The following is a 25855-nucleotide window of genomic DNA, read 5'->3' on the forward strand; positions in this document are numbered from 1 at the left end:
TACCGTGCGTGGGAGGTGGGATTGCTCGGGGATGCTGGAAGCCGGAGTGAGTCTGCAGTCAGACAACCTCGTCAGTCTGCTGCTGTCGTCTCGCTGCTGGCAGGGATGCATTCCACTGGGTGACATTTCTGCGTGTATTGCTGATTTACTCGGCTTCGGTTTATATCGAGCCATTGACACAAGCAGACAAGAATAAATAAGACTTGCTAACCTGATAGCTCCTAGCATGCAGGCAGGGAAGCTTTTGCATCTCAAATACCCAAGTTCAGGGTTTGGTGTTGGATCAGGGCATGGTTTTCTTATCAGCTTGGGGTCTTTTCCCAGCACTCGGATTTTGCGAGGTCTTCCCCCTGAGCTTATCGACTGTGTATGTGTTGATTTTTTTTCCAAATGTGGAGCTCACTTTTTCTGAATGTAATCACCAGTTCACCACCTCCTCATTAGTGCTGTGGCAGTCAGGTAAGGCAGAGATATTTAGAGAGCCCAGGAGTTCTGATTTTTAATTTAATTTTATTTTTTATTTCTTAACCTTCCTTTCTGCACCACACATCAAAACCTGAAGAAAATTTCCAGATCTCTCCCAAGTTTACATTTCTAATTCTTGTCCAAATGATACAATGCTGTGGCTCTGTCAGCCTGAAATACAGACTGCAGAAAGCTTAAAAAGCTGCAACGGCAAGGGCTGAGGAAGCACAGACAAGCTGTAACCTTGTCTGTTGCTATTTCAGATCACCTGGCGGAAGGACCTTTTTTACACCATTAATAAGACTCTCCTGCTAGAAAATATTTTAATGAGACCTAATGAATGCAGCAGGAAAGATGCTGTACGTTGTCCCTACACCTATGTGGTCCTTACACTTCCTTCCACAAGGGACTACTGAGCTTGTATATGGCTGTTATTATGTCCCCAAAATACTGTGAGATCTTGGCTTTCTATACTTATTTACCACTCTCACTGACAGTCATGGTCGTTTTGGCTTGACCATCCCACATAGGAGGCTTTCTAGTAGAAACCGTCTTATAGTTGGATTTTAAGCACAGAAAGCAAGCTTAGACTAAAGCTTTCAAACTAATTTTCATTTGCATCTGTGGCAAAATACCAGATTTGATGTCCTGGTTTCATGAAGTCATTCTCACAATGGGCGGAACTGGAAGTGGCCTTCATCCCTTTTAACTTAAAAAACATGTATGTACACTGCAGGCGTATTGATTAAATAACCATTAGTGTCATGCCTCTGAGTGTGTAAGAGATTACAGTAAAAAATTGGTAAATTGGTCATACGGGTGTCTCTACTAAGCCTTTGTTTGGCTCTTAAAAGGATCCATGTTTTGACAGGGTGGTAATCAGACTTCTGTCTCCACAAATAAACTGCAGATTGATCTCTGAAGGCCATTGCACTCTGAAAGAGAAGAGGCTGTGAAAGGAATTAGGCGTACATCTAATTACTGAAGAGCTTGACTTCAAGTATAAAATAATGAGCACCATGCTTTAAAAAGCAAAACTAAGCCTTTTTAATTTGCCTAAAACTGCTCTCATAAGCAACTAGGAACAAGAGAGATTACAAGGTACTGGTATTAAATGTTTATTTTATATGTATACACACACTATATACAGTGACTGCTGCTAAAGGCATAATGTTTTGGTTGTATCTGAAGCCTATAAAATAATCTGTCCTATAAAATAATCCCAATGCAGAGCGCATCGCGGTAGTCAGGAGTGGAGCAGATGTGAACCTTACTGCAGATTTCCTCTGTGTTTTTAATGGAGGAGAATTAAAGTGCAAATGTTTGCATATAACAGAGTAGGAGGCTGGTGACAAACAAAATGATTCAGCTGACATCCGCTGGATAAAACATTAAGATAGCAGAAATTATTTGGCATATTTTCAAAGAACTGGTCAGTCTGTCCGGGGTGGTGTGTATAAAATACTGGTTTAGACTTGCAAGTGAATGGATATAATAGGGCGCTTTTTTTCCTTTTTTTTTTCTTTTTTTTTTCTGATAGCATTTTTCCTCTGACTGATCAAGTTTTCAGTGGAGTGGTTCATGCCAGGTGTGGGTTGGATCCACTATGGTTTAATCTTCTGTCAAAAGAGTGCTTGGTCAATTAAAACAGGTGCTAACTTGCAGTGGCGTTGCCTTTCTTACTCTCCTATCCCGCTTCTCTTCTTGCCTCTTCTCCAGATAAAATTTTAACAGAAATTTATCATTCAGGGGTTTTTGGCCACTGTTCCAAGTGATGTAAAATTTGCAGTCTGGACTTTAGAATATCTGACCACTGTCATAATACTGAATGTAGATGAGACAGCTTAATTGCCATAAACCTGTCTAAGATCACAATACAAAGAATAGTAAAAAAGCCCAATATTTAGTGAAGGTACATATGCACCCCCACATTACAAATCAACCTGTTTTCCAGTTAATGAGCAGGGACCGTTCAGCTCCTCCAGCCAGGTTTATCTCCTGGTTAGTATTCGTATCCCTGAGGAGGTGATCGGCTGCATTCCTGAATGACTCTGGTTGTTCTAGGTTTGACAGCCTTGCTGGGAAGGCAGGCTCTGCATTTTTAGGATTTTTTTTTTCTGTAGGCACTGACTTGTCTAGGAGAGCTCTTAATTTTGCTTCAGTCCAGACTGGGTGACCTCTCACTCCCCAGTATTTCCACATGGAAAATTTTATGTTGTTAGTTTTCCTTTTCAGATTTGTTCCAATACCTGAAAAGTCCCCAAGTATCTCATGTATGTTGATAACACCCTGAGCACATCTATTCCCTTAGCCTATTTCCTGAGGCAGAGAAAGATGCTGTTACTTTTGTACAGAGAGGAGACTAAATGGCGGGGACTGTGCAAAAGGATCATACAGGCTGGTGGACCTGCTTATGAATGTAAGCTCCAGTTCAGACTTTCAGCTCCAAAAATATTTCCGCAGATGGATAAACTGTAAAATAATTTTGAAGTGCATGCCGTTGACAAGATAGTAAAGTTAATAAAACTGGAAATCTAAGCATACTGAAATAGAAATTATTCTTTATAGTATATCATCACCATCTTAAAAAAAAAAAAAAAAAGGTGTATTGAGCTGTAGGAGTTTTCCAGTGGATCCAGTACAGGTAGATCGTAGAATTATAGAATAGAATCACAGAATGGTTTGAGTTGGAAGGGACCATAAAGATCATCTAGTTCCACCCCCCCTGCCATGGGCAGGTATGCCTTCCACTAGACCAGGTTGCTCCAAGCCCCATCCAACCTGGCCTTGAACACTGCCAGGGATGGGGCAGCCACAGCTTCTCTGGGCAACCTGTGCCAGTGTCTCACCACCCTCATAGTGAAGAACTTCTTCCTTACGTCTAATCTAAATCTACCCTCTTTCAGTTTAAAACCATTACCCCTCATCCTATTGCTACACCCCCTGTTAAAGAGTCCTCCCCATCTTTCCTGTAGGCCCCCTTTTAAGTACTGGAAGGCTGCTGGAAGGTCTCCCCAGAGCCTTCTCTTCTCCAGGCTGAACAACCCCAACTCTCTCAGCCTGTCCTCATAGGAGAGGTGCTCCAGCCCTCTGATCATCTTTGTGGCCGTCCTCTGGACCTGCTCCAACAGGTCCATGGTCTTCTGATGTTGGGGGCCCCAGAGCTGGATGCAGTACTGCAGGTGGGGTCTCACGAGAGCAGAGCAGAGGGACAGAATCACCTCCCTCGACCTGCTGGTCATGCTGCTTTTATTCTAGCCCAGGATACGATTGGCTTTCTGGCTTTCAGTTTGCTTATGATCAAAATTAATAATTTGTCCATTTGAAGGTCGATTCAATATGCCGTTTATTCAAAGGTTTAGGAGTTGTCTCTGCTGTGGTTACGCATCCATCCTCTCCATGCTGCCTCTCCCAGCCAAGCAGCCGCTACCTGTCCTCATGCCACATGATGCATGTGGACATACTGTGAAAACGCAGAGCCATTCACAAATGGATGGGAGGGGATGGGATGCACCTACTGCTCTGGGTTTCCAAAGTTATTGGTACCAGTCACATACAGACTTGAATTGTTTGGTGTCTCTGTTTCTGAACGACGTCGTTGCCTTCAGAAATGTGTAAACGGCTTTTCTTTTGGGGCCTCCTCGTTAATCTTCTTTCTGCTCGTGTTTGAGCCACGGCAAGCCCTTTGTCGTCTGTGCACTGGAATGAAACTTGCTGTCAAAGACCACACTGATACAAGTGCTCTTTCCTTCTCCTGGTTTAGAGCAAATTAAAAAAAAATCTTTTTTGTTTTTGTTTTTTATGGGTTTGTGATGGTAGCATACCTACAGGCGCAGACCTCCCATATAGAAGACAGCTGATTATTCCCTTTTTTGATACAGTTCCCATCTTCCTGGTATGCAGCAGCTGTTTGTTCAGCAACAGAAGACTCTGAATTCTCAGTAAGTGGCAGGTATTGCTGCAGAGGTGTTGGGAGAAGAGAATATTCAAACCTAACTTTTTCTTGTGCGGATTAGGATTTTTGCACTTGCCTCCCTGGAAGAAAAATAAATGTAAAATGTGTAGTTAATTTTTTTGAGGAGGTAGACTTATGTTCAACTTTTCAGTGCCAAAAACTGGGGAAATTAAGTGTTTTGCTCTTTCTTGTGTTTTCTGATATACCTGGGAAGGAGGAATTTTATGTTTTAAAAATGAAAGCAAAAGAAGGAGTGTCCTGTAAAACGACCAGGTCTGTGCTGTTACATGGGACCATACAGATCTGTCACCTCTTTGCTTGTGGCCTCTTGACAACCTCTTCTGCCTCCTGGAAGGTCAGTTCCTTGAGTTGCTGCCAACTTGGAAACACATTGAAAGTTTTGTCTTCTCTCAAGACCACCACTAGTCTGGAAAGTCTCCTATTGGCTTTTTGTGCTGTAAGTAATACCGGGAGTCTTCCAGTAGAAATATGACTCGTATTTGGTGCTTTTCGTGTGAGAGAGCACAAATGCCGTCGTCGGCTTGGATCTGACCCAGGTTCATCTTGCTATAATAGGAAGCGTGGCTGTCTTGATGAGAAATGTAGATGTAGGATGGCCTCTGTGTTTGCATGTGTTGAGACTCATAATCTTGCTTTGAGCTTCGCTTTGCCTGTTAAAGAAGCCGTTTAAAAGCTGGTATTCCACAGTGTAACCTATGGAAGAGCCTTTCTCTCCAAGTTCAGCCCTTTCTATTTCAAACTCCAACTCATACAGTTGCTTTCTTGTAATTCTTAATGGCAGACTCCATTTTTAGTTCATAGAAACTTTCCAGCTGTTGAAGACCTTACCCCTTGCTTTTTGTTTGATCGAGAGACCTCTGCACAATCAGGCTTATAGGAGTTGGTGAATATTTGCCTGCAGGCAAAGGTGTGCTAAGGAGATGCCTCTTTCTCCTTGAAGATCCACCCGGTTTACACAATGCAGATATTTTATTCTTCAGGGAGTGCTTAGAACACATTTTAATTCTGTTAATGAAAAAAATACATTATTTAAGCTGTTCCTGGAATATCTATTATGTTTCCTGTACTCTGTAAAGGGGACACATTCAAGCTGGCTGGCCGGCGTGGCCATGCTGCTGGTAGCTGTTTGTCAGGCTGTTCCTCAGGGATAGGTGGTTGTCTCTGTCTGCTCCAGCCAGCTTGTCTTTTACTTGTAGTATCAGAGAGGTTTTATTTTGGAATTATTTATAGCAGGGAGTGATGCTGTAATTCAAGAATGGCAGGAATTCATATGGTGCTGCCTTGCCTTCTGGTTGAACTGGGTCATGGTCTTGGATGCAGAAGTCTGCACGTCCCTGGAGTATTTGAAGCCCTGTGGGAAAATCAATTTTTTAAAAAAGAAATTTCCTCTGATGATAAAATCTAGAAGCAGGATCTGTAAACAGCCTGATTTTGAAGCAGATCTGTATTCAAGCACTATTAGCTATGCTTCTGGATACTCCTTATTTAAAAAGAAATAGAAAAACAGAGAGCTTAAATTAATTTACCATTTGTTATTTAGCCTCAGCACCTTCAACACACTCATTTGACTTCTAGTGCCAAGCAGCTGACAATCTTCCTATTCAAGAGTGCTTTGAAACCATGTTTAATCTTGAGTAAACTCATACGCCTAGTTGCACGGACCTTCAATGCTTTCTTCATGGATTGACCTGAAGCTCCTGCCTGAGCTGGAACTTCAAGTCCCTACAATTTCACAGGATTGCAGAATATTCTGCTCTTGTGCTTTCCAAAAACTGATGGTGATGAAGAACTCACTTGAGAAGTTTACAGTTGGAGGGTGAGGGAGCAGTGACCAGAGGAGAAGCAGCAAAGTAGACAAACAGATGAGCAGCACAGCAGAGAGGGCTTCAAAGGAGGCTTAGATGTGAACAGGGTGGACATCTCCTGAATGCGGCCAGGCAGGCGATACCATGCGCGGGGTCTGTGGGGAACATGGCAGAGGTAGTAGTATAAGCTGATTATAGACCTCATTATAGCAGCGCGGTGAGACGCTGCCGGGGTTGTCATCAGTGGCAGCGCTGACACAATGGTCATCCTCTTCGGTGCAAGAGGGAGGAGGCTGCTCACGGTTCAGCAGCGGCCAAGGCACTTGCTCAGACCTTTAGAAGCAGATTTCAGGAACAGCTGTGTAGGAAGGGAGGTGATGTTAACAGAGTTATTAACAAATTTTTAGCTGTTAAATAATTTGTGTCTCTTGAAGCCCATGTGCAAGCTAATGTCATCTTTTTTAGATATAAACATGATACCTAGACGGTTACACTTAAATTTATACACGATATCTATACCATTATAACTAAAACATGATAGCAGGAGCTACGCCTGCCTGTGAAGATGGTCCTTGCTGTAAAGCCCAACCTTTAGTTTCTGCAGACACTTTAACTAAGCTGAGTTGGTGGTTCAGATAGTTAACAGCATTATAAATATGCAAAAATTGGGCTGCCTGGAAGGTGAAGGGTGAAACACAGCTGACGCAGTGGAGTAAGTTAGCAATAAAATGAGTTCCCAGTAAACATTTGTAATATTTGAGCAGGATGAAGAGCTGACATGAGCAGATTTTATAGGTGTCACAGAAAAACCTAAAGGAAAGAGCCTTCCAAATCTAGTTTTGCCTATTTTTTTTCCCCATTTCCCCTTTGGGAAAGAGGGTTATTTGCCCATATGCTTCAGAAATATCGTATCTACCAGGAAAAGCAAGGGAGCAGAGCAGTATGGTGGTACAGTCTGGCAGTGCTGGTTTACGCTGCCTGTATCATGCAGCATCTTGTACGCTTGCCTGCGGGGCCAGGCAGTGACCCGTCTGCCTTAAAAATAACAAGAATCTTTCTATCTGTTGTTGTCCTGAGCTGGAGCCATTCCCTGGTTCACTCTACCTGCACAGCTGTAAGGACAACTGAGCAAATGTTCAAGAAACTGCTGCTTGTGTCTTTGAAGAGCTTGATGCCTCTCAAAGTGATTGCAAACTGCTCAGTCCATGGTCTTAACAGTCTAGGCTGCAGTAATATTTGTGGTAAACTGATACTCTATAAAACTGAAAAATTTCTGCAGAAATTACATAACTCCTTTAAAGACTATTCTGATGTCGACTTGGCAGAAAGTTTTAAAATGGGAGAATTCATAACTCACTTGGGAAAACATGTCTTTGAAAACGAGAAATGGGAGAGCAGAAGCAGCCTAATGTTCGCTGGGTGCTGCTGCACTGGTGTCTCCTGGTTGTTTGGGTTATGCTACGATGAGGCAAAGGGTGCGATTGGGATTTAAGAGAATTTGAGAACAATCTCAGAACAAGAAGTTAATGGGGTTTAAGTCTACCTGACAGCAAATACCTTGCTGGAATAGCAAGAGAAGGGGACATGCCCTCCCTGTAGGCATGTCCCAGATGAGCTGTGCCTAAAGCCATTGATGGGGACGTGCAGGTTTGTGTTAGTGTCAGCTCAGGAACACCAGGATGCTGCACAGGGACTCTTTCTTATCTCACCTTTTACATAGGCAAAGGCTATTAATCTCTTGCCGATTTGCACTGATTTCCCGAGTAGCTGATCACGCTTGCAGTTTGGAAGAAGTTTCTACAAATGCCTGAACATAAAGCTGGATGGTCCTTAAAGCCACTCAGTTTTCTACCATTTTTCTTCAAAGGTCAAGGCTTAAACTTTGGGGGTTTTTTCTGCAGGCTCTCGCTCCCCCTCGTGTCTGCGCAGGGCTTTTGCAGCCTATCATCTTGCATTAATTTCTCGTTATCTTGTTCTTCTAACAGCCCAGCACGATTTTGAGGGCTGGCTTGTTTCATGCTTCTGCTGCAACAACTCTCAAGCAAGTCATTAAATTGTACCCAACTTTTCAGCAGAAATAGCAAGCCATGTATTTCTGCATATGCGAGCAGTAATTGCTAATTCTTGTTCACCGGTCAGGGCTTTAGTCCTGTTTTGTTTTCAGTAACTGAAAGCTGTATATTCACTGAGGTTTGAACTGATTCTTTTCTCTGCTACGAAACGTATTAGTAAGCAAAAGAGCATCCTTGCTTCATTTGGCCTGGTGACCATTTCATCTCCCTGCTAAAATAGGTTTTTAAAAGCTTTTTGTAATTGTTAGCACTTTTCCTGGAGCTGGGTGCTTAGCACAGTGCAGCTTTCTGAGCATCTCAGTGCTGGTATCTTTTTGTTTTTTTATAATAAACATTGATTTGAGTCACAGATGTTAGAAACCGCTATCCACAGGCAGCTAAATGTTGGGTAGCATCAGACAGATTTTGTTTCAGTGTGTTTTCACTGTGTCTTCACCTCTCGCATGAAGGGATCATGTTAGAGAAGGAGCAAACAAATCCTTACTTACTCATTCTGAGCTAAAGCTTCATTTCATCTAAAACTTAAAAAGATCTTAAATAGTGGCAGGCAAGGATACGTTACCCACATTTTCTAGGTTTCTTTTGCTAAAATAAGGTCGTATGGCCCAGCATGAGAAGCAATAAAACACAACATTTGTTCTTTGCAGACGAATGTGTTGTTGACATTCCTGATCCAAAATATTGTCCAAAACTTTAAAGGTTTGCACTGCATGCATTTTCAATGAAAAATGCAACAACTGGGTGTTTAATATATCTGAACATTTGTTAGTAAGCAGAGTTGGATCAAGCTTCACAGAATGGTTGAGGTTGGAAGGGATCTCAGGGGATTATCAAGTCCAGCCCACCATGCTCAAGCAGGGCCACCTAGAGTAGGTTGGTCAGGACCACATCCAGTCAGGTGTTGGATATCTCCAAGGATGGAGCCTCCACAACCTCTCTAGGCAGCCTGTGTGTATTGGCTTTGTGTGGCAAGGTTTTGGTAGTGGGGGGGGTTACAGGGGTGGCTTCTGTAAGAAGCTGCTGGAAGCTTCCCCTGTGTTCGAGAGAGCCAAATCCAGCTGGCTCTAAGACAGAGCCGCCGCCGGCCAAGGCCGAGCCAATCAGCGACAGTGGTAACGCCTCTGTGATAACATTTTTAAGAAGGGAAAAAAAGTTGGGACAGACAGAAACAGCAGCCGGAGAGAGGAGTGAGAACATGTAAGAGAAACAACCCTGCAGACCCCCAGGTCAGTGCAGAAGGAGGGGAGGAGATGCTCCAGGCGCTGGAGCAGAGATTCCCCTGCAGCCCGTGGGGAAGACCACGGTGAGGCAGGCTGTCTCTCTGCAGCCCAGGGAGGTCCACGGGGGAGCAGATCTCCACCTGCAGCCGGGGGAGGACCCCACACTGGAGCAGGGGGATGCCCGAAGGAGGCTGTGACCCTGTGGGAAGCCCACGCTGGAGCAGGCTCCTGGCAGGACCTGTGGCCCCGTGGAGAGAGGAGCCCACACTGGAGCAGGTTTGCTGGCAGGACTTGTGACCCCCCGAGGGACACACGCTGGAGCAGTCTGTGCCTGAAGGACTGCAGCCCAGGGAAGGGACCCACGCTGGAGCAGTTTGTGAAGAACAGCAGTCTGTGCCTGAAGGACTGCAGCCCGGGGAAGGGACCCACGCTGGAGCAGTTTGTGAAGAACTGCAGCCTGTGGGAAGGACCCATGCTGGAGAAGTTCATGGAGGACTGTCTCCTGTGGTAGGGACCCCACACTGGAGCAGGGGAAGAGTGAGGAGTCCTGCCCCTGAGGAGGAAGGAGCGGCAGAGACAACGTGTGATGGACTGACCCCAACCCCCATTCCCCATCCCCTGTGCCGCTGGGGAGGAGGAGGTGGAGAGAATTTGGGAGTGAAGTTGAGCCGGAAAGGAGGGAGGGGTGGGGGGAAGGTGTTTTTAAGATTTGGTTTTATTTCTCATTACCCTACTCTGGTTTGATTGGTAACAAATTAAATTAATTTTCCCCAAGTCAAGTCTGGTTTGCCCGTGGCAGTAATTGGTCAGTAATCTCTCCCTGTCCTTATCTTGACCCACAAGCCTTTCGTTATATTTTCTCTCCCATGTCTGGTTGAGGAGGGGAGTGACAGAGCAGCTTTGGTGGGCACCTGGCGTCCAGCCAGGGTCAACCCACCACATGGGGTTATTCCTTCCCAGAGGCAGGAGTTGGCATTTCCCTTGCTTGAACTTCACAAGGGTCCTCTCTACCTGTTTTCCAGGCTGTCCAGGTGGATCAGCTTCTCCTTCACTTGTCACCTGCTGACTTGGTGAGGGTGTGCTCTGCTCCATCACCTAGCTCATCAATGAAGATGTGCAGCAGTCCTGGTCCCAGTAGAGACCCCAGGGCACGCTGCTGGTGACTGGCCTCCAGCCAGGCTTTGTGCCACCAGTCATGATCTTCTGGGCCAGTTCAACCAGCTTTCAATCCACCTTGCTGTCCACTTACCTAACGTCTATGCCAGACTTGTCGGCGTATGCAACAACTTCTCAATATTAGCTGCCTCTACAATTCCTTTACCAATCAGTGCTGTTGCTAATTTGTTGAAAGGGGGGCTTAATTATCAGTATTTCTTAAGTATTTTGAAGGCTAGAAGATGTGTTTGAGCAATAACTGGGAACATGACCATGGTCTGTAGCGTCAGTAAGTCAGTAGATGTCAGGGCTTACGCCCTACGTGACTAGTCAACAAGACTGAGCTTCTGCTGTGTTTTTCACCTGGGAACCCTAAAACTGCGAATGCTGATCGGTTCTTACGTTAGTTTGGAAAAACGTGGCTCAAATAGGCTAAACTATTTGTCCCTTGGGTCTACAGCAGCCAGGCTGCATGGGTTTTTTGCAGCCTACTGTGCCAGTGCAGTGTTTTTGGCAGGGTTTTGTGTTGCCTGTCCTTTTTAAGCCAAATTCTGTACATAGATGGTTAGTTCTGTCTTTCAAATGACCCCAAACCCCTGTATTTAAAAGCAAAACTGAAGCGGGCTCACTCACGACACCAGCAATATATGAGATGGTTTTGAGGTTAATTTTACAGCAATATGAGCCCCTGTTTATTATAGAATCACAGAACAGTTTGGGTTGGAAGGGACCTTTAAAGGTCATCTAGTCCAACCCCCCCTGCAATGAGCAGGGACATCTTCAACTAGATCAGGTTGCTCAGAGCCCCGTCCAACCTGACCTTGGATGTTTCCAGGGATGGGGCATCGACCACCTCTCTGGGCAACCTGTGCCAGTGTCTCACCACCCTCATTGTAAAAAAATTTCTTCCTTATACCTAGTCTGAATCTACCCTCTTTTAATTTAAAACCATTACCCCTTGTCCTGTCGCTGCAGGGAGCATCTGAGATAAGGCTGCCCATGACTGTGTGTTGCAAAGCAGGCTCTGAAGATCACTGGGGCTGGTGGTGGCAGCAGCTGTTTTAAGGAATGACCTCCACTGTAAGAGTAGGTGGACGGCATCCAATGGTGAACCTTAAAAACAAGTTAGGGAAAGCATAATTATTACATGGATGCTGGTACGGGGTTTGCTTTGAAGCCACAAAGGTAGTAGAGCAGCCTGGGGGATGTTTTGTGCTGGGGCAGGGATGCCTAGTGGCAGGGACAGCTAATACCCTGGGAAGCACTTTGATGGCTTTAGGGGAATATACATGCTGTGCAAAACCCATACATCTGGTGCCCGGTGGTGTGTTGGGTCTGGTGGGAACATCTGAGATGTCTGCCTGATGAGGGACCGCTGTGCACTGCCATCTCTCCTGCTGCAGGAGGGGACGTTACCAGCTTCCACAGCTGGCTGAATTGCTGCTCAAGGGACTGCCTAGATAAAGAGGTCTTTTTTCTGGCTCACGTTAAGCTTAATGTTGCTTGGAGATGGGAATATAATGGCCTGAAGGCAGCGCTGAACAGAAGCTTCTTTCAATCTGGAAGGGTGAGCTTGCCAACAGTGTGAAAATATCACCCCAAAAAATAACAATTTTTTCCTGGTTTCTGCTAATCGACTTAGGTGGTGACGCAGACAAAATATATCTACTCAACTTGGGTTATGCGTGGTGTTTGCCCAGAAGATTTGAGTTACACCTCTTCAACTTGCTTTCACCTATAGCCTCCTGGCACCCTGTCTTAGCCAGAAACAGCAAACTCCAAAATTTCCAGCATTTAAATTGTTCAGCTGATGAGAGAGCAAAGTAAGGAAGGGAACCTGGGAACTTCTGTCCATCTAGGTGTGCCAGCAGCCCAACAGGACGTGTCTAATCGGTGGTGTGCAGGCTGGTGGCTCGCAAGCTTGCGGCTCACAAGCCAAGTACCTTGCCCGGCTACCAGAAGAAGAGGAAGTTGATGAAGGGAGTTTTTTGTCAACTGTTGCCCTAAATAAAATGCTTTGTGTGAAGAAAAGTAAAACAAGGAAATGTTTGTGCAGGCTGATGAGCTGCCAGACCTTCCTGGCAGAGAAGGGGGATTTCTGTGAGCATCTCCACCGAGATGCTGTCAGCCCCACCTTCACTTCTCCCTGTTCGCTTTGCGGGTGGAAATGTACTGATAAAGTACCAAAGTGAGCTCAGAGAACGGTCACTGATGGCTCATTAATTCCTGAGGGTGGAATCCTTTGTTATTTTGAGTGAAGCAGAGAGGTTTCAGTTAAGTTGAAACCTCAGCTCAAGTCTTCAGCAGTGCAAAGTGGCAAAATTTTGCTTGTATCCTGGTCTGGACCGTTGTGGAGTTGCCGGCCGTGGAAACATGCCTTTGCAGGAGCAGGAGATCCCTTTGCAATCGCTCTGTCTGCAAAATCCTCATTTCTGTCCTCCTCTTCTGCAGAGCAAGGGCTGAGCATGCTCAGCAGAGGGAGCTGCAGCCCCACCAGCCTGCTCCATACCTGCTTTTCCCTCAGATTGGGCTAAATGCAAATCATTTAAAAATATTTATCTGGTTCTGTGCACGGCCACGAGATTATGAAGTTCATTTCTAACTATATTGAGTTTGAAGCTGAAAGCTGTTCAGCGTTAGAGGTGACCGTATGTTGTTTTGTTTGAAGTTGCATGAACTTTTGATGGTGCCAAGTATAGTCCTCACTGGAGGAGACCTATAGCTCTAAATACAGGTGTGCCTCTTTGACCTTGCTGTTGTGTCAATCGGGGTCTCGGCATCTTGGTGACGCAGGGCTAGGAGCACAGGCAGGTGATGGATGGACATCTCCTCCGTGCCACGTCGAGGTTGCTCTCGTTTGCTCTCAGCTCAAACGTCGAGCAGAGCTGGGGTCGGCATGAAATCACGGCTGCAAAAATGGGCTGGATCTGAGTGCTTCACCCAGTGTGGGATTTTGAACAGAAATGAGGAACTGAGCTGCCTGTCTCACCCCTGAACGCTTGGCTAATGAGGCTGGTTCACAACGAAGACCTCAGCTGGGAGATCTGTCCACCGAAGACCCCGGCGAGCAGCTGAACAGTGGGGGGCTTGGCTCCTGGGCTGTTGCATCCCGCTGCATCCCTCTGCATCGCCTCTGCCAAACAAATGTGAGCGTGGAGGGTTTCACCTATGGAGAAGAGGGACAGCAGTGCCAGTGCCTCTGCTTTCCACGTGCCCGAGTGGATGGTGAGTTATTTAGCTTCTTCTTTTAATCACCGCCTAGCCAGCTGATTGCTGCGTAATTTTTGGAGGGAGCTTCAGATCTCGCTGCTCGGTGTCAGGATATGATGGCGTTTAGCTGGAATGAGGGTCGTTAAAGTCCGATATTAACAAGAACTGTCAGACATCCTCCCCTGCCAGTGCAGCATCATTCTTCGGTGTGAGCTGCCTAATTGAAAACGGTCGAGTGATGGAGGGAATGGTCCCCTGTGGGCCGCCCCATCTTGCAGATGTGTTATATTAAGAACTAATTTTTTTAGCAATTTGGGACCAGCAGGAAGGAGGAGTGGGAGAAACTGCAATGTGTTCCAGAAGACTTTGAATTTCATCAGGATCAGCACAGCAGATACTGTTTTTTCGACTACTATAATTTTTATCATCAATTTAGATTCTGTTGTTGGAATAAAACCTCTAAAACTTAAGACACCCTTCAGGGCATCATGTGCTGCTCAGCTTTGTTTGGGTGGTTAAAGAGGTTAGAATAGATACCAGCAAATATTAAAATACACTTTTCTCTGCTTTGCTTCTCTGGTGGAAAGAATTCCCAAAGCAGCTGAAAATATAATGACATGGCTTCAAAAAGCAGGCAGTGCTTGGAAGACAGAAGGTTGCGTGTCTGGAGGTTGGCTTTGCCTGTCCCCTGAGGGTCTGTGCAGTGTCTTGTCGTCCAAAAAAGTTCATGATACTTCAGAAGCACTGAAATTCTGTATCAATATTTGTTATAGCTTCCTAGGTTTCTGCTCATATCTTCCATTTCTATTTTTGAAGTCGTCCCTCTTGGTGGTTCTTCTAAAAATACTTAGATCACTATAATAAAAAGTTGGTATTCTTGTATTCCTGTAAGGGTATTCTTGCTGCTTTGATCTTTATCTACAAATAGAGGCTGTGCATGGTGATTTGATTCAAACTTCATTATCCCCCTTTAATATCAACTTTATGTACTCCTGCTATCGCTTTCTTAAGTATTATGGATTTTATTTTTGTAAAATTACAGTTTATTGTTCTGCTTCTTACTCATTTTTTATAGACTGCAATTCTTTCAGCTTTCACCCAAGTCATGTCATATTTATATCAACAGTGAGGAAATTTTGCATTTAAGGGTTAGCAGTGATAAACTTTGCATAACACACAACTTTGTTTATTGTTTCAAATGTGGATTTTTGTGTACTAATTGCAAAAGTGTGGAGTTCTGCTTAAAAACAAGCAACAAACCTCTCCCTACGGATCTATCCCCCTCTGCAATTTTCTCCTTTATGAATTTGGTGCCGCTGGGATCAGGACCACATGACAGAAACTTTATTTAAATAGACCTTTTTTTCTAATGGCCGTGCAGTTTCCTTTTGCAGTGTGGATGTATGATTTTATAGATGGTTTATAGCTGCGGTGGCATCAAACTCCATCTACAAAGGGCTTAGGGTTATGTCCTCTAGCAATGTTTTTAATCAGGATTTTAACTTGACTGATTTGCATTTTATGTTGTTTCTCAGGACAGCGTGGGAGTGAACAGCCACATTTCAAGAAATAATTAGCCTAAGCTTTAAAACGCTCATTATCTTTAAGGTTATTATTTCAAACAGTCTTTTATGTCTTAACGTTCTTACCAAGGTCCTACATTTACTACAGTATACCTCTTATTATTAAACAAATAACCAAATATTGAAAAAATGTAGTATTGGTGAATAACAATAATCCCTTCTGCATTGCTTCTCAGAAGAGCAGGTTAAAATACAAGTTCTCCCATAGTCTGTAACTCTGGCTGGGAGGAGATCTGCAGCAGGTTGATTCTGGTTTTGCAGAACAGTGTCTGAACTGTGAGAGAGATTTGAGGTTTTGCAGACCTGAGCGACAACACAAGCTGAAGTCATTTAATCTGCTGTGAGCCAAATCAGGGATCACAGTGTTTCCTTTATTGGGTAAAACCCTCAATTTTTCAAATAATCCACAACCTGGATTTAATACTGACACTGAACACCTTTGTACACCCAGTAGTCAGGGAAAAACTCCTGTGTGTAGTTATGGGACATAAATTTCTCATCCCTACGAGGATGGGATCAAAAGAAGGGGAAACTCTGAATTTTCAAAGTTTTCTGAAATTCTGCAGCCAGTGAGTGCATGAGGCAGAAATGCTGTTTTGACTTTGTGTCATATTTGTGAAGGTTTCAGCGATTTCAGGTTGTATAATTGAGTGATGGTTTAGGTAATCTCTAATTGCAAAGTCTTTCATAGTAATCTTTAGAGAATTAGCAGGAGAGGCTTTCGCTGTAATGGTTGACGGTTTTTCTAGGGAAAAGTTGTGCTCCTGGATTGTGTTGTAGCATCACGTGTATGAAGGAGCTGTAAGACCATGTGGGATGCTGGCCGAGTATAAAAGCACTTACTGCTAGAGATGATGCACTGGCTCGTGATGACTCAGTAGGTGTTTTCCATCTCTGACTTCTGAGATCCTACATTTTTTTTAATTATAAACCACAAGTTACCCCTTCATTGCAAGTTGAAGCGATATGGAAATAACCGTTTCCTCTTTTGCCTGCCTTGTCATGGGACTGTGACCAGTAGAGCCAGGGGTGGACCAAGGGATCTGTTCTACAGCTGGGGGAGAAGGTTTCTCTCTTCCTTATCCTTCCCATTGTCCCCACTGGACCTGCCTGGTTTAGGTGTTTGTTATTTTCTTTTTTTAAAGATTTCTCCTTCCTGCTCCCAGCAGTTACAGCAGCAGGGGTGGCCGCTCTCATTCTTGGTGTGCATTGGATGTAGGTGCTGGTGTTTCCTACCGTGGCATTGTGCTCTGTGTCAATAAGCACTAAGATGTTGGAAGAGCTTCTTTTAGTTTTATTTCCAGGTTTTCCACCTGCAGCTTTACTTCTGTGGGCCATGGAGGATTATTTTTTAAAAAAGAGGTAACCTAAGAGTGGGTCTCAGCCACTGGAGTGAGAGCAATGGCTCAATAGACGTGGACCATGATTCAGTCCTCATTAGCAATTGTCCTGGAGGTCTGAGGACCGAAATCGGTCTCAGTCCTAGTGAAATATGATCAACTGAGGTGTATGGGGCTGTGGTCTGATGTTTGCACTGTACACAACCTCAGCCCAATGGTGAACGTGAGTTAGAAATACACAGGGCTGAGAGTTTGCAGAGCATGGTGGATCCACCACTGGTGTGAGGTCTTGAAGAACCAATGGCTTGAATTTCTAACATGCTTGGAAACCACTCTGGCCCAGGTGGGTGACTCTTCATTCCCATCCTTTCTCTCCTAAGTCCTGTAGGTAAAATCAGCCTTAACCTGCACATTCTCAAGCTGTTTTTTCAGAAGGAAGATGCCAAAGGGTTAAATGTGTGTGTTAATCCTGGAGTCGGTCTCCGTGTGACCTTTTGTCTGGAGAACTGGAATCTTAAACACTTGGAGCTCTGGTTAAAGTTTTGGCTCAGTGAGCAGCATTGTCAGGATTACATATTAATTTAAGGCATGTGAAACTATGGAATAAATGGGTTTGGACAGTCCCTTTCTTGAAGCGATATGATCTGAGCTCAGGAGGTGGATTAGGAGAACAGAAGCTGCCTGAATTGTTGAAGCTGAGGGTTGCACATCATGGCAAGCACAGCAAGGGGAAGGCATCACTGATACTGTGGAAGGGGAGCAGGTCTCTTCTCAGTTGCCTTTCAGCTGCCAGCACCTGGTGTCTCCATACACGTCTCTGGTTTCACAGGGGAAAGTGGAGCAGATGAAGTATCTGGCTTGGCAGGTCGAGTGCTGGAGGAAACCAGCTTTTCCTTCATGAATAGCGATGAGAGGGCAGGAGGAGGAGGTTTGGTCTGGGAGCTGCAAGCCCCAGGCTCTGGTGGAACATCAGAATAGTCATGTCGGTCCCCTCCGTTCTAGCCACAGCTGCAAAATTATTTCTCTTGCATTTATCACTTGGCATCAAAGATGGATGAGAAGTTTTTCCACTGGGAAAAGGCTTTCCAGTTTGTCACATGAATAACCAAGTAGTGCAGCTCTTGAAGACCACAAACTTGACCTGCTGTTTCATACGCGAATAGATGGATTTTAATTAGCTCCCTAACTTGCTCTTTGTTTCCCAAGTTTTTTGCAGGTGGATTTGCAAGCTGTTAGCAATGCCAGAGAGCTTGTGCGACTTAATCACACAAAACCCTGTTGTTTTCTCCCTTTGTTCCTTTAAAAAAATAAGTCTTCATGGCTAAGAATAAATTTAAGACGCTAGCACTACAAAAACACTGCGCTTGCAAAATTTAAAAGTTCAAAGAATTTACAAGGATGGTTCCTCTTGCACATTGCACAAGTGGTTGGGGATTTTATAGCTGTTACAATATTTTAAGGTTTCATTTAGCAATTTTTAAAAAGAGTAGAAAATGTTACAAGCGTGCGGCATGGCTAGACTAATACAGAGGGAGGCTGCAGTAAGGTTGGGCTCCAACCATGATGAAAAAGCAGATTTTAATCATGCATGGTTTATTAAATTATAGTGATAACTTGGATTTTACTAGGACTGAACATAGTTCTCCCTAGTTTTATTTGAAGATTGAGCTAGATTACAACTGACATCCAAGTTGCAGAAGATACCTGAGCTGTGGACTGGAGTAGCAGGAAAGAACTTTATTGTTAGAATTTTTATAGAATAGAGGTTCTTAATGTTAGTGTCTCAGACTCAGTCTCCAATGAAAAAAAGGTCGTGTCCCCCCCCCCGAAAAGCTATTTGATTTAAGTATCTAAGTATCTTGATGTGATAACCTAGTGGAAAAGTAGTTTGTGCACCTCCCTTAGGAATTTGCATGAAAAGGGTCATCAATAATGTTAAAAATTAAAAACTTACCTTGAAAACACAACTTTGGCTGTAGTATCAGTTGAGGCAAGTGGTGCTAATCCCAGTCTCATATTTCCTGACATATTTCCATATTGGAAATATTCCGTATTTCCATTTTCCAATTATTCTACAGATACATTAAAGTTGGGAATTCTGGGTTTTTCCCTTCACAAAGCAGATGTTGCTTCCATATAGCCCAGGAATTTTTACTCTTTTAGTGGAGATGTAAAATGCCACCATGGCACGTCCTTGTCTGGAGAAGCGCTTTGGAGGAACACTTGCAAGCAATGTTTCCTTGGCAGCATTTTCCCCATCATGCTGTACCATCCACTGGACAACAGTGACAAATATTGAGAAGCAATATTATATCAGATCAGAGGAATATTGTATCAGATCAGTGCTAAATTATTTCAAAAGCAGGTGTATATAATAATACATGGAGCTGGGGAGAGCTTTTTTTCATATTTAGTTAGAATTGGTGTTGAGGTCAATTGGCGATGCCTCATCGCTTCCCAACTTCCTCTTCTTTGGAAGTAAATGTTGAGGTTCTCTATGAGAAATGTCTTGGGTTCATTGTCAGGGACAATACTCTTTGGATAACAGCTCCAACCACTAAATAAAAATTTAAAAAATTGCCTTGCATCAGGTCTGCTCGGTCACTGGTAGCAAAGCATCACACTTCCCAAACCCTACTGCTGCACAAACATCCCTCTGGGGTTATCTGCAGCCTTTTTCCTGCTGCAGTAGGTACCTGCAAGGTGGGAAGAGACTAGATATAAGGAGGAAATTTTGTATGATGAGGGTGGTGAAACACTGGCACAGGTTGCCCAGAGAGGTGGTCGATGCTCCATCCCTGGAAACATTCAAGGTCAGGTTGGACGGGGCTCTGAGCAACCTGATCTTGTGGAAGTTGTCCCTGCTTATGGCAGGGGGGTTGGACTAGATGACCTTTAAAGGTCCCTTCCAACCCAAACCGTTCTGTGACTCTAAGAGGCATGGTACGATGCGGGAACAGTGGGGTGGGTGTCGGAGTCTGGACCCTTCCAAGGATGGACTCTCTGCACTTGCCACCACAGGGGACGGAGCGGGGACCGGCATAATTAAAAACCACTTTGCCATCTAACAAATGCCTTCATTGTTTTAGTTGCTCATTAGTTAATTTTCTTCTAATGAGGCTCTGTTAACGTAATCATCTGACATTGGGGAAAAAGAAAGTGGGGGGGAGAACCCAAGTTAAAAAGAGCCTAATTAGCAAGTTAATTATAGCGAGCAGGGAAATGTCCTGGTTATATAAATAAGCTATTGTTATGCACACACAAGCCAGGCCACGTTAAAAACTGCCGCTAACTGTCTAGAGGTCAGGCAAATGCTGTAATTCAACATAAAACAGAAGTAGGGCTTGTTTGGCGGGACGCCTCATTAAGTCTTGGGGTCCTTTCCTGCCAAAAAAAAGGGAGTCTGAAAATCCGAGCGGTTCCCCTTCCCTCCCGCCCTCCCTCCCTCTCCCTCCACCCCGCAGCTGAAACCAGAGCGGGCAGGATCGGGATCGGCGGGGCTGGGAGGTATAAATGGGGGGGCAGCCCCTGCCCCGGCGGGAGACGGTGCAGAGGGGCTGTCGGTGATGCCGTCATGCCGAACAAGAAGAAGTACAACGTGAACGGAGATTCAGGGATTAAAGCCCAGGTGAGGGCAGCCTTTAGTACCGTAATAACATTTTTTCTATTTAGAAGTACATTTGTTTCTCTCTACCCACCCCCCTTTTTTTTTTTTCTCCTTTCTGTGCTGTTCCCCCAATCACTTATTTCTGGAGCTGACTGGATCCCCTTGCTTAGAGAAAATCCCAATCTCCGGAGGATTTATCTTCATTTTCTCTCAGGAGCAGGAGGTTTGAAATGATAAAGTGTTGAGCCGAACACATTGTTCTGGGGTTGTTTTTCAGACCACTGAGATGGAGGAGTCGATGGGTTTGCGAGCAGCTAGATTGCCCAGGAAAACCTCGGATGACAAGACTTTTTTTGCTCAGTGAAGTAGCGTAGAGAGCTCTTCATGGTGGAGATCCCAGGTGGAAGTGAGACTTAGCTCATTTGAAATGTAATGAGCATGCACCTGCATTTAGAAGTCATTAACCCCTTGTACCTCTGGAGGTGAGGTTTTTCAGCCTGAATTGGTTTTTTCCTGCTGGAGGTTGAAAGCAGCAGTGCTTGTGTAGCTGCAGAGCAGGTTGGACTCCTAAATCCAATCAGCTACGGCTCTCAAAGGCTTCACAGCCTCTCCTTTGAGCTTTAGCCTGTGCAAAGTTGGCTGTTACCTTCAGAGGCGTTTCAGTGTGAGCTGAATAAGTTCAACCTGGAACCAAATCACTGTTCTCATTCCCATCTTGAATGTCCCCATCTTTCCAGCGGGGCTGGAACATGGTGTGTCATGCCATCAGTTGCCTTGTACCATTCGGTAGGGATTAAAGCCAGAGTTTTGGTCTGGGTAAGCAAGGTCTGGCTTTCTCGTTCTGGCTGGATCGAGTGTGCGTTGCTGTGATGTCAGCTCAAAAATAAAGATGTGTTGTGGAAACTGGCTTAAGAGTATATTCCTGCTGACACTTTGTACCCTTCACATGTCCGTGCAATACAAAAATTTAGCACTGAATGAAGGTGGATACAACAGATGTCTTAAATAAATCAAATACCAGCATCCTTTCTTGCCTGCTGTCTCTATTGCTGGAAGGATAAAGCCAAAAGACGTTGGTGGCGTGTCAATGCTAGCTAAAAGCAGACCTCAGCTTTGACCCGGTCCCTTCCCGACGTTCTCCTCTTCTGGTGCTTCCTTCCACCTCTTGGTAGTCAGTGCCTTGCTCAGCTAAAGCTAAACCCAGCTTGTGGCAATGTTTAAAGGGTTTAAACCCTTAAAGGGGTTGAGGGCAGGGTTTATTATAAAGTCTAGTTCTAGTTCTGCCTAATTTGGTTCATGACTTATTTTTCTTTTCGGCATGTACTTGCCTATCAGTCATGGATGTGGAAGTACTTGGAGAGCTCTGAATGCAATTATTAATATTACCGTGGCACTTGAAATAGTTGCATTGAATGTCCTTGAAGAGATGATGTGGGAAAGGAAAATGTTAATTGTAATACGAATTATTCACCCTTTGTTAGACTTCTAGCCTATCTTGCTTTGCCAAGAGCATCATTTCACACAAAACCTGATGCTTTGATGAAGCTGCTCAGCTGTCGAGGGATTTGTTTAGAAAAAAAAAAAAGAAAAAAAAAGAAAAAAGGTTATTTCAGGCCAACAGCTTCTTAGAAAAGGAATATAAAAACTGATGTGTGTGCACAAAGACCCCGTCCTGCCGGGATCAGAGGTGTTAATCCACAACACAACTCTTGACTGTAATATGAGTTTGACGTGTTTTTTTTTTTTTCTCCCCTGTGTGTTTCCCAATCTGGTGTCATTCTGTTGTTTGGTTTAAGATTAGCAGAAAAAAAGAGCTCCCAGGTGCTGCTGCAAATCCTCTCCCAGGTCCTTTCCTTCCTCCCCAGCAGCTTGCGCTGGCTGTCCCTGGGCCAGCTCAGACTTGGGTTCACAGAGGACTCTGAATTAGCCACCTGAGACCCCCGTCACCTTTATTCTTCACTTACTGGCTCAAAAAGCAGAGCACCAGCTCTGTAGCATTACCAGCCCATCTCAAGTGCAATGTCAAGTGCTGCTACTTAAACCACTGAGCTTGAATTTGAGTTGCCAGAATGGGATCAAATTCTTTCTGGTTAGATGACTTCTTTAAACAAAACTAACTTCTCAAAATACCCCAAGGGGTTAGTTAATAGAGTCAATTAATGGCTTTCAGTATTTTGGAGATGTAAATATTTAACCCCATTGCCAGATTGAGTCAGTTTATGCTCGTAGCAAAGTCCAAGGAAATTTGCAATTGGAAGTCGTGCTTCCACTTTCCCTGAGATTTAGCACAAATCGTGAACACAGTGGGAGTGACAATGGTTGGCTTACAAAGTGATGAGCACTGGGAATTAAAATACTTCCTAAAACTATAAGCCTGTTCTCCTGAATGCTTAAATATGGCCCAGTAGCCACATATAGAGAGAATTAAAAGGGATGTTGAGCTGCTGGTGTGGTTTTGAGATGCGCCGTGTCCCTTGGGCAAGGCAAGCGGGCTCTGAGAAGTTTTATGTCTGTTGAAATGTGTGTGATGCTTGTGGAGCCCTTTGGGGTGACTAGCTGAAGGCTGGTGCTGATGTGAGCAGGGAAGCGTTAAGACAAGTCCAACCTGAGGTGCACGTGCGTGGGGCACGGAAAGGTTGCGTTTCTACTGTAAAATCACTAATAATCATCTGTAAGAGCAGATGTTTGGTTTATGTGAAAACCTGGATTTGGGGAGTTTATAGTAAGGAAATACTGATTATTTGGCCTGCTTGCTGCTCTTTTCAACCAAGGGCGGGAGTAAAACAAGCTTGGAGGAAGAGGTTCTTCTATAAATACCAATGTTGAATGTCATTTTCCCCTTAAAAGTGCCTACATAAAAGTGACACTTCTTTACTTATCCTTTCTGTCCTCTGCATGCTATGGAGCAGATCAGCTTTGCTGACTTAAAATAAATATTTATCTCTCAACTTGGCAGTTACTGCAGCCGTAACACGGGCAGGACTGAGCCGGGTTGTGCTCGGCCACTCTCAAACCCACTGGTGGTCTTGGGGCTTCACAGATGTTCCTGGGGAGTCTGAAATCTTCATTCCTTGGTGATTGAAATGGAAATGGGCTTGATTCTTCATCTTGGGTTGAGCAGGTTGCTATTTGTCATGCACAACAATTTTTTGCAATGAGATGAGCTCCATCAAAAAAGAGGGTAGATGCAAAATGCCACAAAATATTAGTGTTACATCCATTGCTGTGGTATTGTTGTAGGCGTTGCTGGTAAATGATAGTTCGTTCTTTCTCTCCAACTTGAATAATTACATTTTGCCAGTCTGCACATTGCTTCATTTACATGCCTTATCTTTCATTTCTTGATTTGTTGTATAAAGTTGTGTACTCTTAAATACAGTGCTCTTAAATACTTATGTTCTCCAGGCGTCCATGCTCCCAACAGTTACAACAGCCTTGAGTGATGTATCTAATCTCAAATGTTTCTTAATATTGAGTGCAGCTGGAAGCGGTATTGGTTATGTGAAATGTTTTTATTTTTGCCTTTTGTATTTTGTACAGCAAATAGGGAGCATCTCATACTGGTCACCACAATAAGCATTGCAACATAGGTCAGTGTCCGCATCAGCTCTACAAATGTTGGGTGGCCCTAATGGGGCTTCTCTTGCGACAAATAACCCTTATCATTAGCATTTTGGAAAAATAAGTTTGTGCATAATGGGGACAGAAGCTTTCTAATTTCTGTGGTTAAAAGAGGAGCTTCAAGGTATTTGAAAGACAAGTGTGTCAATGCTGCATCTGGTGGGGGGTCTGAAGGTAAACCAAGTAGGCAATTTAGCGTACCCTGTTCCCAATTAAATAACAGGAATTGCGATTCAGCCCATAACTGAGATGGTGTCGGTGTCTGCTCAAGGCTGTGGGTTCTTGGGATTAATCTTCTGTATCAGACTGTTGGGTTATTACATCTGACTTAACTATTCATTTCTTTTAACAGATCCAGTTTGCTGACCAAAAGCAAGAATTCAACAAGCGCCCGACGAAGATTGGCCGCCGTTCGCTTTCCCGCTCCATCTCGCAGTCCTCAACAGATAGCTACAGCTCAGGTGTGTGCCATCAGCTGCAGTTACAGCATCTCTGCAGACTGCAGGGTTTGTTCCGCGTTTTGCTCAAGGATCTCCGAGATCTGCTGTGTAGTTGGTAGTGGTGGAGGGAAGGCATGGAAAGAGGGTTGTTACTTTTTTTTCTCATCTTTGTGTATAGTTGGATAGAAAATTGTTACTCTGATGTGCTTAGCACTTCTAATCTCTCTTTATAGTCCTTGTGTGCAGTTGCTGCTGGCTTTCCTCCTCTCTTCCCCTTCCTTTTCCTTCCAGGCTCCACAAAACAGTGTTTCCGTTGTGTTCGTGCTTGCATGTCATCTTCCCTTCCCATTCTTGAATAAATCCATGTGGATCCCACTGCAGGTTTGGACTGACCCGCTGCACATAGAATTGGAATCTTTGGAAGAGCAATGGTGACCTCTGAAGGCCATGCATATGTCTTCTGTGTTTTTCCCGCTGGAATCTGTGAAATGAAACTTTTAGCAAGTTGTGGACTTGCTATACAGTCTTGCTAGCTGTACTTAGGGGAACTCACTGGGGAGGGAGGTTGAGTTTATTGGGGTTTTTTTGTTTGGTTTTAAGTTTCAGGGCTCTTCTGAAGTCCGAGGTATATTTACAAAGATTGGTTTTGGAAACTTGATTTGTCTGGACTAATACTTGGTGGTTGTGCAGCACTGTCCAGAAACCTTCAGGCTCTGGTCCTCCCAGCAGCAGGTTTGTTCCTTTGAGAACAAGGCATAGCAAAGTTTTGTTTTGACTTGTGTAGGTGCTTGAGTTGTTTTGTTTTCTTTCAACATGCATAATTTTCAATGTAAACAACTAAAACTTAATTTCTGGAGCAGTCCATGAAGGTTTCTTAAAACTCAGTCAAAGATAGATTCCTGTGAAAAACAGATTAATTTCATTGAGTGTCATGTTCATCAAACACATTCAACATTTAGAAATCAAACATACAACAATCAAACATTAACATTTCAAGCTGATGCAAAAAAGGCAGCACAAGAAAGTCCTGAAAACAAGTATCCTGGTGGAAATTGGCATTTTTTCCTTAGAGGAAAGAGTGCAGGCTTGAGAGAACGACTGCTAAAACCTACCTTGACTTTGAGTGAAGAAGGCAAAGCTGTCCTGCACTTCGCAAACAGTCTCTAGTATTATTCAGCAAATAAGTCGCTGTGTGCTGAGGAAGTTCAGTGCCACCGCACTTCCCAGCACATAGGAATGTCACTGGCCCATTCGATAAAACATTATGCCCCCAAGTGGCACCTTTAGCTAAATTTACCCTAGTCCAGTAACACCCACATGGGACTGGTATCATACCTCACCTTCCAGTGTCCTCTTTTCTT

At 44.2% G+C, this 25855-nt stretch overlaps 1 protein-coding gene across 2 annotated transcripts in view; it reads left to right on the forward strand.

The window, feature by feature from the left end:
• The window catches only part of AHCYL2 (adenosylhomocysteinase-like 2), a 107121-nt gene that overhangs the window by 49735 nt on the left and 31531 nt on the right, over window positions 1-25855 (forward strand). For both annotated transcript variants that reach the window (XM_010568790.1, XM_010568791.1), the window contains exon 2: window positions 24407-24515. In XM_010568790.1, coding sequence (XP_010567092.1) covers window positions 24407-24515 — 109 coding nt within the window. The remainder of the gene's footprint in view (window positions 1-24406; window positions 24516-25855) is intronic.

Source organism: Haliaeetus leucocephalus, unplaced genomic scaffold (genome assembly GCF_000737465.1).
Source record: "Haliaeetus leucocephalus isolate CR32 unplaced genomic scaffold, Haliaeetus_leucocephalus-4.0 Scaffold257, whole genome shotgun sequence".
Taxonomy (NCBI): Eukaryota; Metazoa; Chordata; class Aves; order Accipitriformes; family Accipitridae; genus Haliaeetus; species Haliaeetus leucocephalus.